Raw genomic sequence first — 17180 nt, forward strand, 5'->3', positions numbered from 1 at the left:
TTTAGGTATGGGACCTATTCCTGAGCACACTGAGAATAAGGAAGAGCATGCCACATTTGAGATCATAGTTAAAGAAGGAAAGATGCTGAATATATCTCTTGGCATGCCTAGGTCAAAACCATCAAGTTGTTGTTTTAGGAGATAAAATGATAAGACTATGCAAGAGTTCTTCTGGCCATGGTTAGTTTGAATTATAATACTAGGCACATGGAATTGTTTGGTCTGTTTTTCCAAAAACATTTGAGCTAAACCCAAAGAAAAGATGTTTTGAATGTGTGTTAACACAGAAGTTTGCCCATCAAAGATAAATGGCAGCTCATATCATCCAAAGATCCTAGAATCCTAGGAGTGGAAAGCATGACTGAGATGGAGTGTGGCAACTTGATTCCTGATGCTATACAAATTTTTAATATTTCAGTAATTGGCAGTTAATACTACAGATTCACTAGAGATGATCTCTGGTATCATTCTATGGGGCAAAATTAAACATCCAGTAATAAAAGGATAATGGCTAGCACAGTTTTCCAAAATTGGGAAAAGATAACTGCTGATAATTATAGATTACTGACATCATTAACTGAAAAAAATACTTGGGGAAAATTCAACAATCAATTCACAACCATGAAGGAAATGTGAGATAATAGCAGAAAAAACTAGAAGGACTAAGGGAGAAATAAGTTAGACTGGTCTAACATTACTTTCTTTGCAAGGTCACAAAGGCAGAGAGAAAATGGCTGCTGTAAGCTATTCTGGTTCTATTAAAGCTTTTGATGCTATCCTGTCTGTTCTTCAAACTGATGAGCAAGATAATCATCCTGAACAGGTTTGAGGGGATTATGCCATAGATCAGTAACACAAAGGCCTGTCTCTGGTATCCAGCCCCATTTAACTGACAAAAGAGTTCAAGATCTTCCCCAGGTCCTTCTTCCCATATCTGCCAGTTCATGGGAAGGGCTGCTTCCCACATTGGCACAGTGCAAAATTTGCTGCCCCCTAATCCAGATTATCTACTGGAGATTGAAGCAATTATAACAGCCATTTTCCAAACTGAAGTCTTTAGAGAGCCCCATGGATAAGGAAAACTTTTAAGAGGAGTCAAAGAGAGTGTAGAATATCACATCCCACTAAGACACAGTGAGACATAGCCATGACAGATGAAGATATTAGCTTTCCATAAATGGCCAAGTCTTCAATACAGGACAACTTGAAGACAAGTTAACTTAGTTGGCATTTCACTAGACATTTTCAGGATCTGAAGCCCCATGGCCAATCCATATGGCCAAGATCTCGAGGATTAAAGCAATCATCTACCTAGATCTACATCAGTGGGCCTGGCCCCTGCTTCGCAAATAGTTGTTTTCTGCACAAGAAGAATGAACCAGTATCAGCCAGTCTGCATATACCATGGCTGCCTCAGGTGCCATGTTCTTCTAATCTTATAGCTATTCTCATCCACCCTGTACTTCTGTCAAGCTTAACAACTCAGTATATAATATATGAAGAATAAATTCATCTATGCCACTCCCACCACACCTCTCTCTCACCAACAGCATCAAGACATGGCTGTTCAGCTTATCTCTAGGAAGCCAGGTCAGTATTCAAAGAGTCTGTGCCAGGCTGAGGCCAACAAAAAATGACAACCAGGTAACAAAGTTGCATGGATGTGGTGAGACTTGAAGATTTAGATGGCAACCCAACTCCCTCCAACACCTGTCTGCCACTGTCACATATGCCATAAAAGAAACATGTGAAGAAGCATTTGCATACAGAACATTTCTTTTTCCTATATCCTGTTAGCCTGTAAGCATTATGAAGGACAAACTTTTCACTGTCTGTCTTCCTCTCACTTTATTTTTGTCTCTAGCAACTTCTATGAGGTCTGCATGTAGTAGGCATTCAGTATAAATTTGTTTTTATTTTAAAAAATCAAGTCACATCTCTCAAGTTATCAATTTTGCTATAAATTCTATATCCCTAATGCTCATCATTTTTCCTATGAGCATTTGGGACAACAACAGTAGATAGCTTAGGCATCCTAATAACGCCTTCCCAATTCTGCAGCTTTTGCTGAGAATTTTCATGGCCTTTATTGCTTCAACTCATCTCTTTCTTTCCTCACCAGCTGATGTCTCATCTCACTCATAACAATGTGCCTCACTCCAACCTCTTGCTGCTCCTTAGAACCTGGCTCCACCCCCTTGCCTGCAACCACCACCATCTCTTATTTTCACTGACTTGGGCTTCAAACACCCATGAAGCTAGTTTGCCAAGCCAGGTTCCTGAAAACCATGTCTAACAGAGGTCAGAACGCACCCCTACACACCCCTCTACTCACCTGGTGACAGGAGTAGCCAGTAGAATCTCTTCCTGTTTGACCCTCCCTCTTAGCACCCTGCACAGTGGCTTACTTATACTTTGCTCTTCTGCTCGCCCCCACCCCTCCCACATACAACAGAGCCATATGGAGGCTCACTTTTCTAATCCTTTAAGGCTGCAGGGATCCCAACAGTTATTGAAGTCTTAATAGTGACTGAAATAGAAAAGTGGGTTGAAACACCTGTCTAGCTTACAACTTCATCATCAGGGTCACAATAGCATTTATTACATGTCTAGTATATGACAGACACTGTGCTAGCTGCTTTACAAATATCACTGCTATGGCCGTACATGCCCGTGACCTTAGGCAAACTGCATCTTTTGCAGGGGAGGAAATTGAAACACCAAACCACGACTTGGCTTTCAGGAAATCACCCATTTGGAAAGCTGTGAAGTGAGAATTGGAGACAGGATCTCAGCTACCTCCAAGCCTGGGATGCTTTAGTTCCTTCAACTTTTCCCAGACAGACAATTTCCTCTAATTGCAGATCTTCAGAAGGTTCATAACCTTTACTCAGAATTGTAGGGAAATATAGTTTCTTTGGAAGAGAGGGAGTGAGCTGACCCCTCCTATCTTCTCTTGGACTTAACATCATGAGATATCATCATTAACAAAGCCCCCAGGTATCATCTAAACAGTGGCCATCCTGTCTTTCTTGATGGGTCAGTCTTTCTTGCCTGACTATTAGTTCTTTCCTGAATTGCTAGGAGGAGGATGACAAAACCTAAAACTGGCCAAATGCAAGTTCAGGGCCATGAGAGACAGAGACTCCCACTAAAAGTGTCCAGAAAATCTTTATCCATTATTTCTACTTTTTCTAGAAAAAATTTATAGAATGTGAATTATTACCATACATAGCTAGGTCTGGATTCTATATAATAGCTCCTGTATTCTTTTTACATTCCTTCAATCAATATGAAGAATCAGGCAGTGGAAAAATAAACCCTCCAAACATGACATTGCCCTTCCCAGAGCATCGGGAAATCTAGTCTTTTCTTGTGGATTATGAGTTCCCTTCATTGTAGCATGGGAATGATAACACCTACATGGCAGGTGGTTGGTAATGATTGCAATAGTTGTAAAGTGACTGACACAGATTAGGTGTTGCTTCATTCCCTGGGCCACATGTGCCTTTCATGTAGCCAAGAGGCCAGACCCACTTGATAAATCTATGTCAGGAACATTAACTAGTAGGGAAAGGAGCAGTCATGTGTCCAGAAAGTAGTGTCCTTGCTTATGATATCGAGGAAAAATATTTGTAAAGCTATAAAATCTGCCCTGACCTCTTCCTTCTGGATATAGGCTAAATGGTTTCTTTCCCAATCTCTGAAGGAAAACAGGTTCATCAGGGACTATCATTCTGAATCTGGAAAAGTTAAAAATTATAGAATATTTCCAAATGAAAATCATTTTCTTCCTGAATACATACAAAAATTTAATCCAGATAGGGTCTGTTGCTGAAGCTATGCCATTTTTTGTGGCCAAGGAAGGAATGTTAATAATTACAAGCAGCATTTACATAAAACCATTGCTATATTTGGGGTCATTTGGGATGTTTGAAAACAGATTGTCCCCATGAAATTACAAACATTTCTTCTATCATCACAGTCTTTACCCTATTATTTACTGTAGCACTCTGGAAGAAGCAAAGGTGAATAACAATTGACTGCAATTCATTTCTAAAAGTCATGCTCAAACTCTGTGACTTTTAGTTAAGGACATTTCTTTCTTGACCTTTCCCCATTGAGGTTAACATGCTAGGATGGTCTTCTATCATTTTGTTCTATCTTTCCATTTTTTTAAATTTTTTTATTGGGTTCTAGGTTTGGAACCTAGAACCTCACACATGCTAGCTATGCAAATGCTCTCCACTGAATTTCACCCTTGGCCACTTTCAACTTTTTATAGATGCTACTATTTTCTATAACCTTGCCTTTCATCACAATGGCGCTTTCTTTAAATTTGAATTCCCCCATCTCTGTCTGTCTCTGTCTGTTTCTGTGTCCATATCTGTCTGTCTGTCTGTCTGTCTGTCTGTCTGTCTCTTTCTCTAAAGAAACATGATTATGGAGCACAGCTCAACAAAGGAAGAAATCATCCGTGAATTAACAAACACTAGATATCACCTCTGTGGCATCCGCTTCTGGAGCAACATCTAAACAATCACAGTTGTAAAGATGCTTCTCTTATCTTTGTTGTTGTTGTTGCAGTTGTTATTGCTTTTTGTGCTTCTGTGGTGCTAAAATGAACCTAAGCAAGGCTGCCCCACCCCTACCCCTTGCTGGCTACACTAGCTCAATTTCTCCATCTCCAAGAAGGAATTTCAGCAAAATTTATCCTTGTCCAATGATTCCTCTTTGGTTTTTGTCCTTCAACTATAAGTAAGATTCAGGACATTTTCTTGAAAAAAATAAAAAACAACCCTCTATTCCTTTTCCCACAGTCCTAGGTCTTATTAGAACAGTGGTGAAATTGATTTAACTGAAAAACTGAAGCCCTAAAACTAAAGATCTTCCTTGGGCTACAACCACAGAAGTTCTGGAAAATGTAAAAGCAGACATGTTTTGAAGTGGAGAGTGGAGAGATTGATTCCTATGACCTTAATTCTAGTGGTTGATAGAATTTTGTAAAATTCTTAACTATATTGCTAATTTTAAAAATGTTTGACATATGAGAATGTTTAAATGGTTTTTGTTGTTTTAGTCTCAGGACTAAAGTGAAAATTGTTTGAGGTTGAACTAAACAAAGTCTTATTTACTAAGTGTGGAGAAATTTAGGGCATATGACTGGGACAATGATGGTCATGAGAACTCTCATTTGGGATCCATTCCATCCTCCATTGTGCCTCCCTTCTGGGTGGTCTATGTGGCAGCCACTCTTGGTGGTCCGTTAGCATGTTATTACTTTGCACACCTCTTTGCAGAACTAAGTCACAGATGACCTGAGCAAGAAACATTCCACCCAGTGCCAGTAAGAACGATCTGCTAAACAAGATAAAATGAGAAGCGATCAAATTGCCATCTTTAGTTGTGGAGTCATTTTAACATCAATGTGACACATGGAGGAAGGTTTAGACCACCCAGCTGGTTCTAGGGTAGTTCAGAAAACTGTTTGAGGAGCCTCCAAGAGCCTCCACTGTCCAATCATATTCCACAGCTTCCCCTTTTTTGTTATTGATCAAAGTAGAAGGAATTATGACACTTTAAAGGCTCCATGTTTCTGCCTTCTTTTTGTATATGTGGTGTGTGCATGTGTATGTGTGTGTGCGCGCACGCATGTGTAATACATGTAGACATGGGTGCACAGATTGTGGAGGTCAAAAGTTGGTTGAGGATTTGGTTCTCGATTGCTCCCTTATTTTTTAAGACAGTCTCTTACTGAACTTGGAGGAGCTCACTATCTGTGCTAGACTGACTAGCATGAGCATGTCCCCATGTATACTCTTGTCTCTGCTTCCTCGGCCTTGGGATTAGAGAAGTGTACCACCATACCAGGATCTTTTACATAAGTGTCAGGGATCTAAACTAAGGTTTTTGTTTTCCCCACTTTCCTATTCCCAGCCCCTATTTTTCTTTATTTAAAAGGAATATTATTGCTCATAAATTTCCCAACCAGGGGCACAAGACACACCCACAACAGAATAAGCTCACACATGTTCTATTACAGAAACAGAAATGGAAAGCATAGTGGGAAAATTCTAAAGAAAAATTCCCTTGTAAAGTTCTACAGGCAAGTCATGGAGCTCCAGTTTGGGCTCTGATTATAGCTCTCCATCCCCTGACAAGGAACTAGGGCTGATCTTCTATTAATGAGGGAGAGGGCTATCCTCCAAAGGCTTTGCAGTGACCTTGAGCTTACCTTTGAGCTACATTTGTACAGTGGGTGACTGATAGAATCGACATAATGGTGTCTCATGCAACGTTGAGAGTCCATCAGGAACGAACTGTCTGTTTTGCTGTCTGTATCTCCCATTATGGCCAGCAGGGAGAGCATAGAAATGGATGCAGCTAGTACATGATTTCTCATTGTTGTAAGGGGGAACTTCTCCAGAAGAACAGCAGAGGGAGACAGAGGACAACAGATTGGAAATGCGGCCACCTCCTAGGATCCAGTCCTTTTCAAGGCCAGAGCAGGATGGGGCTGCCGCTTTCTGGTTGTCATTGTTCTTTGTATGCAGGAGTTTTTCTTGCTCCTTTCACTTGCAACTGATCACAGCAGTGTGTGCTGCACAGCTGGAACAAAAGCAGAAATTATTTTACCCAGAAATATTTAACCAGAAATATGGATGCAATACAAGAGATACGAAGTCAAACATTTCAATGTCATTTGGGGTGACGAATATTGGTTTCTAGAGCCTTATTAGCTTATGCTCTCATCCATTTCATGTTCCCTGACCTTAGTGTTTATGCTACATATTTATGACCATTTGGAAATGGACATGATGGTTGAGTGGAAACATATGTTGACTTTAATTACTTGAGTCCCTGCGCCTAGGAGCAAGAATAGTTTGAGTCCACGGAGAAGATTAAATATGTGGTTCTGGCCAGAGGATAACTAAATTGGGTGGTCTCATCTTTGTCCTTGGATTGTGGGGTAGGAGGATTTATTCAGATTCTCTCAAAGACTTTATCAGCATTAGCTTCCAGAGCAACAGAGGAGGCAGGTCAGTGCTAATGAACACAGTCCATGGCCTGAGGGAACGCATTTTCCATTTTATACCCACCCACCTCATTTTCCACTTCTGTGCTCTAGGACTCATCCTGTTTTTGTTTTAAGCCCTTGCCATCCAGCATCAGTGACTAACTGCATCTTGAACTCGAATTATGATCACTGGCCTCCAGCGTTGCTAAGGCAGTGCATGTGTATTTCCCAAGAGTCACACAATTCTACAAAATCTTTGTAGCTGAAGCCCACAGTGTAATTTGAAAATGTGGTCACTGGAGAAGAGACATCATTAAAGAGATTGTGCTGGACTCATTTTTCTAAAATTTGCTTTGTTCTTTTAACCATACCTCCTGGTCAAAGGACCTGAGTTTAGGAATCTACTAAAATTACCTCACTGATACTTTTCATTATGCCAGAAGACACATAATATTAAAAAAATATTTTCAAACAACCCCAAACCAACAGAATAGAGTAATTAAAGAAAACATTTCAAAGAAATTCAGATCAAAATTTGATTGTTTTGTTTATAATACAAGTATTTCTTTAAATTCTTACTCATGAACAGTCTGAATAAACAGGGTAAAGTATTGCTGTGATCAAGATAAGAAGTTCAAGGTGGTATAAGCCAATTCATTTTGCTGTAATAGTGTCTGGCTTCAGACTAACTTAGCTGCAATAAGCCAGCTTGCAAGTATAAGGTAGGACATTCTGAGTGGAAGTGGGTGTGACAATAAAATCAACTCAGAATGGAGCATCTCTGGCAATATCAAAGGCTGAGAGTCTGTGTCTCTGAGAAGTCCTATTCATTTCAGGAAGGGCAGGATCAATAAAGAGAGGACCCACATGGTCTAAGTCACAACCATTAATCAGCTGTGGCATCTTGTACAGATCACTTAAATTCTTCCAGTCCATTTCCTCACCTATAGGATAGAGGAATTCCTCCCCAATAACATATGCTGTCCCCTCCTGCTCCCAAATCCCAGCACTGAACAGCAATGGATTTGGTTACTACCATCTCCATCTCGATATCCAGAGGGTAATTTATAAGACTAGAAGAGCCCTTTCTCAGCCTTGCACCACTTTCCTTTATGTACATGCTCATAGTGGCCTCCCCTTAAAACGGATCAAGCGTATGCCCAAGTATCTCAATGAGCAAAAGCTGCAGAAGAACATTTTTTCTTACTGAAAGTTGATTTTTCCATAAAATATATACTTATACAATCTTCCCTCCCCCAATTCCTCCAAGATCCTGCCCACCTCTTCACCCACCCAAAACACTTTTTTTTTACTTTCTCTCATTAGAAAGCAAACGAGTATCTAAAAAATAATAATGACAAAATAAAAACAAACAAACAAGAATAGGCCAAAACAAACAAATGGGGGAAAGAGCAAAAGATAAAGCACAGGAAACACATATAGATGCAGAAACACACACACATTTGCAAACACAGAGATCCCATAAAACCACAAACCTGGAAACCATAATGACTAAAAAATATGCTCAGATAAAGCATTGTGAGACAAAACAAACTCCAAAAAATACCATTCAATTCGCTTTGAGTTGGCCATCTATTGCTGGGAATGGGCCCTGTGTTAAGTGTGGTGTGTATACCGAGTGAGACTCTGTTGCAGAAAACTAATTTTTCATTTGAGAGAGGTTATCAATTAGAAATGTTTTCAGAGCTGGAGATGTGAGCTTTTGTTTACTTCACATCTTACCATAGAACACCAGGAGACCTCCTGCGCTGGGGTTATAGACATGAGCTGTTGTGGGTCTAAACTTACAGGGGTCCTCATGTTTGAGCAGCAGCTATTTTACTGACTGAACCTTATATCCTGAGCCCTGTGAACTGCTTTGTGGTTTTGACATGAAAAACTTCACTCAAAACTAGTTATAAAAGGCAAAAGGGGACTGGGGAGGTGGCTCAGTTGGTAAGGAACACTGCCCTTTCAGAGGACCCAGGTTCTATTCCCAGCACCTACAAGGAGGCACATGACCTTATTTAACTCCAGTTTCAGTAGGTCTGACACTCTCTTCTAGCCTTCTTGGGCACCAGGCACATAGTGGTACCCAGACATACAATTAGACCAAGTATCCATACACATAAAAGAGAAAATAGAAAAAAAAAATTTAAAGTGACAGAAAAATGGCAAAGTACATATGGCTTTATTACTACTGTTAGGATTTTTGCTTCCATTGCATTCATATGAATTATGACAGTTTTCTTCATTTTTTTCTATTAACACTGAAATAACAATGCAAGCAATGATAAACTCAGAACTCAGCAAACTTTCAAAACACAAAGGTGAGCTCTTTACAATGTAACGCCAAGATTTGTTTTTTATTATTATTAGTTTTTGTTGTTGTTTAGATTTATTTATTTTTATACAAAGTGTATGCTTGGTGCTAGAGAAGATCAGAATGCCTTAGAAATGAAGTTGTTTATGATTGTGAACCACGATGTGGGTTCTGGAAATGAAATGAGTCTAGGTCCTCTGCAAGACCAACAAGTGCTCTCAATCACTGAGCCACCTCTCCAGCCAAGCAATTGTCTGTTTGTTTGTTTTTGAGACAGACTCACTAAGAAGACAACTTGAGACCCTGAGGCATGCTGGAATTACAGGCCTGTACCACAATACTTAGCAACAGCTGAGATTAATGTTGCATTTTGGTTTTGCTTTAACTATACAAATTGAATGAACCAGCACTGCTGTGCTGAAGATGAGTTTGTAAAAATAAAGATTAAGAAAGGAGGACCACTGAGTTAAACTGTAGTACACACAGACCAGTATCTGAACTGTAAGCAGGGATGTATAAGGGGAAATTAAGGAATTAAGAAAATTCACACCACCACAGGATTCCTTGTTTTCTGCCAGGCTAGCATATATCAGGTTTATGGGAGCTCCTAGCATTTTCTTAAAACTAAATTAATTCGTTTGTTCTATTTCTTAAGCCATGTGTAACAAACTCAAATGCTGATGATCAGGATTTAGGTCCTCAGCCAGGCAGCCCATGATGAGTTGAACAAGAGAACTCAGTAGTCCTGTGTCCCTTTTGTGCTTTGTGCTTTGGTATGGTCTCTGAGACCTGAATTTGGCCACGGGACAGAGCCCAAGTTCTCATGACTCCAGTGCAGAGCCCTTTGCTGCAGGAGAAGCACGTAGGCTAGCATGCCCCAGTTTGGAGTTACCCTCCAAAGGATACCAGTGGAAAAGAACAACTGGTGCCCAGATTTCCCCACCTGTCATCCTCATTGAAATAATATCGCAGCCTCCTGGGTGAGAGATGGTGCTGTGCCCACAGATTAGCTCACTCTAGGCCTGACCTTCTGCCTGGCAGAGAGTAAAGCACTAGCTTTGCACAAGTGATTCCATCAACAGGCTAAGAGGAGTGTCATGTGCCAAGAACAACCTTGGTTTTGCCCTGCTTGTGAGGCAAAGGAGGGCAGTATTTCCATATCTGTCCTCTCCTGGGCTGTTTTCAGTCCTGAAATAGGCAGGTGTTCTTTCCCTGTTTCTTTCAGCAAACATTTATTCAACACATATATTTATGTATTGAGCACCTCCCATGTGCCTACTTTTCCTCAGATAAAACATAAGGATTGGGGTAACATAAGGGGCTGGTAGCTGGCATGCCAAGGCTCAGCATTAAATGCCCAGCAACAAAAAACAAATTAAAAAACTAAAGGTCAGAGAAAAAAGTAGGTCCCATCTCTTTTTGGTCACCACCTTTATAAGTAATGAGTCTGTGCCTGTTTTCGTTTTTAATTTTGTGGTCCCATTGAAACTCCTCATTTATCAACTAAACTATACCCAGCAAGCACAGAATCATCTCAGAGCAGATATAGTGAAGGAGGTAAAATATAATAACTTTGGACTGGATTCAGTGTATAAGACATATATTTATTATTTATTGTAGTTTTGTTTTGTTTTCTGGGACTGGGTCTCTCTATGTAGCACTGGATCTCCTGGAACTCTCTCTGTAGACTAGGTTGGCCTTGAGCTCACAGATACCCAACTGCTTCTGGCTGTCCTGGAACTCTCTATATACCAGGCTGGACTTGAACTCACAGAGATCCATCTGCCTCTGCCTCCTGGGTGCTGGGATTAAAGATGTGCACCACTACTCACAGATATATGTTGTAATTTATTGCAGTACATGGAAGCAAATAAATTATATAAAAGGGGGAAGAGAATTAAAACTGTAAGACTGGAAGAAAGCTTGCTACTAAATATTGCTTCATGCAAGGATTGGAAAAATAAGAAATTCTGGGTTTTATTCAGAGAGTGCAAAGTGCTAAGTAGCCCCTTCCCAGAAACCCAAAGAATTCCAATGGGATCTAGTCAACGAGATGCCTTGGAGAATGAGTCAGATGCTTCTTCCCAAGACATTTAATTTATAAACTGTAAATAGTATATTGGATTGTATAAAGCACCCCATGCACCCAGTGAATGGTTTAAGATTATTTCTATCTAGCCACATGTGATTAGCAGTCAAGAAGTCAAGCCTGGGATGACTGACCCTGAAACAGTAGTACTTAGTGGAAAAGATTCAAACCCCACCTGGATCTCTAAGGATACAGTCATAAGGTCAGTAGAGAAGAATATAACTCTTGCTCTTTTCATCTCAGGGTGCCTGCTTTATAGTGGATGGCAATGGCCACCTCCACAGTGCTACCTTAGGTGACTGAGGAAAATAGCTTTGCCTTTAAATAATAGTCCCCTTATCTGTGATAGGACACTGTATGACATCTGTGGCAGAGCTTCACCACAGTAGGTAAGTATGTAAGGGGAGGAAATTATGGAAGAGGGGGGAAAGGAAAGCAAAAGAGGAGAAGGAAGAATAGAGCTGGGGAAAAGAAGCAATATATCACAAACTCAAACAAATGCCTGACAGTAGAAATAACTTGGTGCAGAGCAGCAATGAGCCAACTGTGAAATGGGCCATACCAGTGTGTGTGTGTGTGTGTGTGTGTGTGTGTGTGTGTGTGTGTGTGTGTGTCCATCTGTCTGTCTTAGACTTGAATAGTTGTGAAACTATTCAAGTCTCTGGGGAGAAAGTGCAGTGGGAGGACTTGACCTTGAGCTTGACTGTAACTAAAACTCCTGACCTTGAGCCATTTGTGAGGAAAGAAAGCTCTTGCTGTTCCATCTGGTCTCCTACTTACCTACACCATCACATCTCCTCCCCACACTTTTGTTAGCCTACATTATTAGAGTTCTGTATCTCTGAATCATACACTCACGTATCCAAAAACAATGACTAACTATTTCATTGCATTCTGAAACCTACAGAACATTCTACTGTTGCTTGATCCAGTAGAAGGGAGGCTGACCTGATGATCTTCAAGCTGCATCATTCCTTCCCTTGATTGGCTCTGAGAGCTTTTATCAAGTCATTTGTTTTCTCTGGGACTTAGTTTTCTTATCTATAAAACAAGTTAATTGGTTGCAATACTTCACAGCTTTGTCCATATCTAATCGTGACTGATTCTTCCCAAGCTTCGCAGGCTATATAGCACTGTTCTGGGACTACATACTCCCCCAAGAAATCTTACAGCAAGACTTCTTTTCTTCTTCAAGGAGTTAACGATCACTCAAGATTCCAAGAACATTTTAATGAAGTGCCTGAGCCAACAGGAGGCCAAGCTATTAGAATGCTCTCTTCCATAAGGCCATTTGGGTGGCCTGAAATAAAAATAGCCTCCAATAGCCAATTGATTTGGTGTTTGTGATTTACTAAATGTAGTTCATATATTATTAATATCTTTCTTTCTTTGTTTTTTCTTTGCTTATTTTTAGACATGGTCTTGCTATGTAGTCCTAGATAGCCTGAAATTCACTATGTAGAATAAGGTGACATTGAATTCTTGAGTGAGTCTCTTCACCCTGCCCCCAGAATGTTAAGATTATTGGGGTGTGCCACTATGCCAAGCTCATGTCTTCTCAATAACAAGAATCATTTAGTGAGTATAAATAACCAATTTCTATTTTCCTTAACTTTCTCTTACAGTTTGTGCTATTTTGTTCCAGTCTTATCCAATGCACCCATAGAAGAAGAGGACAATCAGAGAAACATCTTCAATTTGAGGATGGTAATGATATAGGCTAAATTCTACCTGCCAGTTCCTTTCTTAGGAATGGTACATAGTCCCACATTGAGGTGCATCCAGTTACTAAGAGCCTAATGGGCCATGTGAAGGGATCTAGCACAGAAGAGAGGATAGAAGGTTGGATCTGAAAAGTCTTCTTGAAGATAGGAATTAATGCAGTCTCAGGAAATGAAAAATAAGTCCCTCTATTTGATAAGGTCTCTGTAGAACCTCTGTCCTGAGGGTTCTTGGGCCAAACCCTGGGCTGAACTTGTCTAAAAGAAATGAGCATTGACTGTGACAATGGGATCCTCTACTAGACATCTGTGACCTTCTATAGTTTCCACAGGAATGCTACTAATTCTGAGTTCTTAAAAGTTGATGTAAATAATTGACTTTTGGAATATAAATTCCCCACAAATTAGAAATTACCAGATCTGATTAACAGAGTATTCAGAAGCATCTTTCTGTTAAATCTTTTTTTTCTCTGGGGGGTTTAGATTAGTCTGCAAATCTAACCACTAAACTATGAGCTATGACTGATGTGGTAATTAACTGTCAGAAAATGCTCAGTGGTAGCCTTTCTAAGGTGACAGAAATCACCAGTAGCTTTGAACTCTGAGTTCTGGCCTATCCTTTTATCTACAGGGAATAAAAAATAAGCAGAGTGGGGTTGCTCTGGGTATGTAGCTCAACTGGTAGTGTATATAAAACCCTGGGCACAATATAAACTGGTGCATGTCCCAGACCCCAGCACTCCAAGAATCAGGGGCAGGAGGATGAGAAGTTCAAAATTGTCCTCAGCTACATAGTGAGTTCAAGACCAGCCTGGGCTATAAGAGCTTGTGTCTAAAAAAGAAACAACACAAACAAACTAACTAAATGAAACAAGAATAAGAACATACACACACTCATATTTCTGATGCTACTTTGTGCTTGCAGACAGCAGCCTAACATGGATATGCTTTACCAGCAGTTGACTGAGACAGATGCAGATACTCATTGCCAACCATTGGACTGAGACCAGGGACCCCTCTGGAAGAGTTAAGGGAAAGATTGAAAGAGCTGAAGGGGATGGCAGCCCCATAGGGAGACCAACAGAGTCAACTAACCTGAACCCCTGGGAACTCCCAGAGACTAAGCCACCAACCAAAGAGCATACACCAGCTGATCTGAGGCCTCCTGTAGCAGAGGACTGACTGACTGCCTTGTGTGACCCAGTGGGAGAGGATGTGCTGTAGAGACTTAATATACCAGGGAGGGGGATCCCCCCTGGGGGCACCCCTTAGAGATAAAAGGGAGGGGATATAGAGATTTGGGATGTAAATAAATAAAATAATTAATTAGCAACACACACACACACAAACACACACAAAGCCAGAGTAGATGCCTCAGCAGTAACAGAAGAAAAGGAGAAGTGATTCTGGATAACTCAAATCTACCACAACTTTTCCCTCCTAAATAGCACAATTTTAAGAAGGGAGGATTCCCTTTATATTATTCACTTCATCCTAAGGAAATGAGATCTGAGTCAAATACTAGTGACTAGGTACAATACTCCTCACCGTGTTGAGATCCAGAGTTTTGAGAAACCCAACCAAGAGGACAAAGTCTTGCTAGAGATGCACCCTTCCTGTAGAAAGAAAGGGTATTCTGGGGACCCACATGCTGACATAATGCAATTCTTGCTCTGCCCCTGACTGCTGGCTGTGGCATAGTCTTACAAAAAGGACCAGTCCTAGCTCAGTCCCAGTTCCCTTTTGCCCTGAAGCCAAATGAGTGTTTTGGCTTTTCTTCAAAGTGTCTAGTGAAGTGTTTCTAAAGCTGCATTGCAATCTCCTTACCCGGAAACCACATTCTGGAATGGAGGGGTGTGATCTCACATAACAGCTGGAGGGTCCTCACTAAGGAATGGGCCCTAAACAATGAGGGCAGTTCAATCTTTCCATTGCTCATGCAATTTGCCTTTTCTGCCCCATGATGGGATTGAATACAGAATTCAGATGAGAAGACTTTGGGATGCTGGCCTGCATGAAAAGGGGTAAGCCAAGCACAAGTAGCAGGTGAAAACGTGGCTCCTGTGCTGCCAATCACCCTGCAGTTGTTGGGCTGTGGGCTTTCTCTTTGTCTTTTGTTTTGATTTAGCACTGCAGGTTCTCCTGACTTTGGACCCCGAATCTTAAAAGAAACACTTAAATTTTGAAAAGGAACCTGTTTTCAGAATTTAGGAGGGGTAAGGGATCACAGAAATGTATCAAGTCCCAAAGTATGCCCCTGAGTTTTAAGGATAAATTGGAAATTGTTTAAGGAATTGCTTTCTTTGGTTCATCATGTCCATGTTAGGAAAGTACATTTTTGCCTAAAGTTGAGTTTGGGGATGTTTTTTACCTGGGGGTTTGACCACTTTTCACATAAGGAAGGCTATTTCAAACCCATCTTTGGAGGAGAGTGGGGGAAATGAAACTTTCCCTTTATGAAACAGAGCTATTTGAAAAAACTGAAAGGGCAGTGGCCAAGTTTAACATCAAAAATAATCTCTTCTTTTCTTTTGTTGCTTCTTCTATTACTTGTCTCTTCTCTTTATTCCCTATGGATGAAAGGATGGAAAGAGACTCTAGGTTTGGACCTACTGTGGTAAAGAAAGATCACTCCTTTGCATTTTCTGACAGTTGGTCCACTGAATGTCTTAACCTGTTGCCCTCTCATTTTTAAAGGATACTGCAATCGGTTGGACCATGGTTTAAAAGGAAAAAGTTGGAATCGAGCCAGGCCTTGGAAGAGAGCAAATTGACTGAATAAGTCTTAGCTTTTGTGAAAAAAAGAAAATCTTATACCATGCTACCAGTCAGCATTTGCATCTAGATTTTGACACACGGATGAAATGGACCTCAATTGGAAGAAATCCTGATTATAAGCACTCAGGGTGTCTTGCCAACTGAACTAACCCATTCTTTGAATCTTCTGAGTCAGCACTCTTTCTAACAGAAAAGTTATTGTTTCACACTGTAAACTTCTTCTAAGCTGCTAGATTCTAACCGCTAAAAATGGTCCAGAGAGTGGGACACTTAGTAATATATACCTAAGCACCAGGCTCATAGATACTCTGATGAAGTAATCAGTCAAAGCAAAGTAGTGTCAGAGACACGAGAAGGAAGCTTTGCAAATAGGAGGGCAGACAATGCCACAGGCACAATGGCACAATCTTCTGCAACAACTGAAAATATGTGTGGGGGGGTGAATTTCACCAGTCAACCTGTATAGCCTAGCCTACATGCACTCATTCCAGGCCCAGCCTCCCCTGCATGCTGCCCACACATGAAAGTTTCTAAAGAATTCCTCAGCTTTTGCTTTTCTCCTGGAATCAGAGGAGTTCATGGTTGTTGACCTGATGGGTGAGGAGTGGGTACCACCAGCTGGAATGCTGCCACTGGCAGGGGCAGACAGGAAAACAGAAATGCTCTTAATATCCTCCCAAAGAAAACCTTTGATGGACAAAAGAGTGGTTGTATTTTTACCCTCTCTCTTCATGCTGCCAGGCTTCTTTAAATAGATCTTCTAGCCTAGGGACTTGTTTGGAATAATTCATATTAAACCCAAGAACTGGCAGTGAAGCATAGATGGTCCTCTTTCTCTCTCTCTCTCTCTCTCTCTCTCTCTCTCTCTCCTCTTGCTCTCTCCATTCAAACTAACTAGAAAGGGCTCAATTTAATTCAACTGTTATTTTTTGCCTTTTTAATGTTTTACATTAATTTAGTTAATTTGGAAAAGATGACCAAAGTTCCCAGGAAGTGAAAAAGAACAGGACATTGCCATGTGGATTTCTCTTTAATACCTCTTGCTCCCAGGTACTTTTGTAGCATCTTTGGGGATGCTGTACAAGAAAGGATTTAAATGGTAATCTCTAATTGAAAAGTCCAGTACCTTATGCTTAAAACTCAAGAACTAAACTGCTCTTCTGAGGTAAAGTGAAAGGAAAGGAATAAAAGAGGAAGAAAGAAGAGGTGGTGGGACAGAAGGGGGAAAGGGAGGGGGAGGGAGGAAGGAAG

At 40.7% G+C, this 17180-nt stretch overlaps 1 protein-coding gene across 2 annotated transcripts in view; it reads right to left on the reverse strand.

The window, feature by feature from the left end:
• Positions 1-17180, reverse strand: part of Ndp (norrin cystine knot growth factor NDP) — a 27358-nt gene that overhangs the window by 5758 nt on the left and 4420 nt on the right. For both annotated transcript variants that reach the window (XM_031373278.1, XM_031373275.1), the window contains exon 2: positions 6236-6609. In XM_031373278.1, the coding sequence (XP_031229138.1) occupies positions 6236-6403 (168 nt within the window). In that variant the 5' untranslated portion in view covers positions 6404-6609. The remainder of the gene's footprint in view (positions 1-6235; positions 6610-17180) is intronic.

Source organism: Mastomys coucha, chromosome X (assembly GCF_008632895.1).
Source record: "Mastomys coucha isolate ucsf_1 chromosome X, UCSF_Mcou_1, whole genome shotgun sequence".
NCBI lineage: Eukaryota > Metazoa > Chordata > Mammalia > Rodentia > Muridae > Mastomys > Mastomys coucha.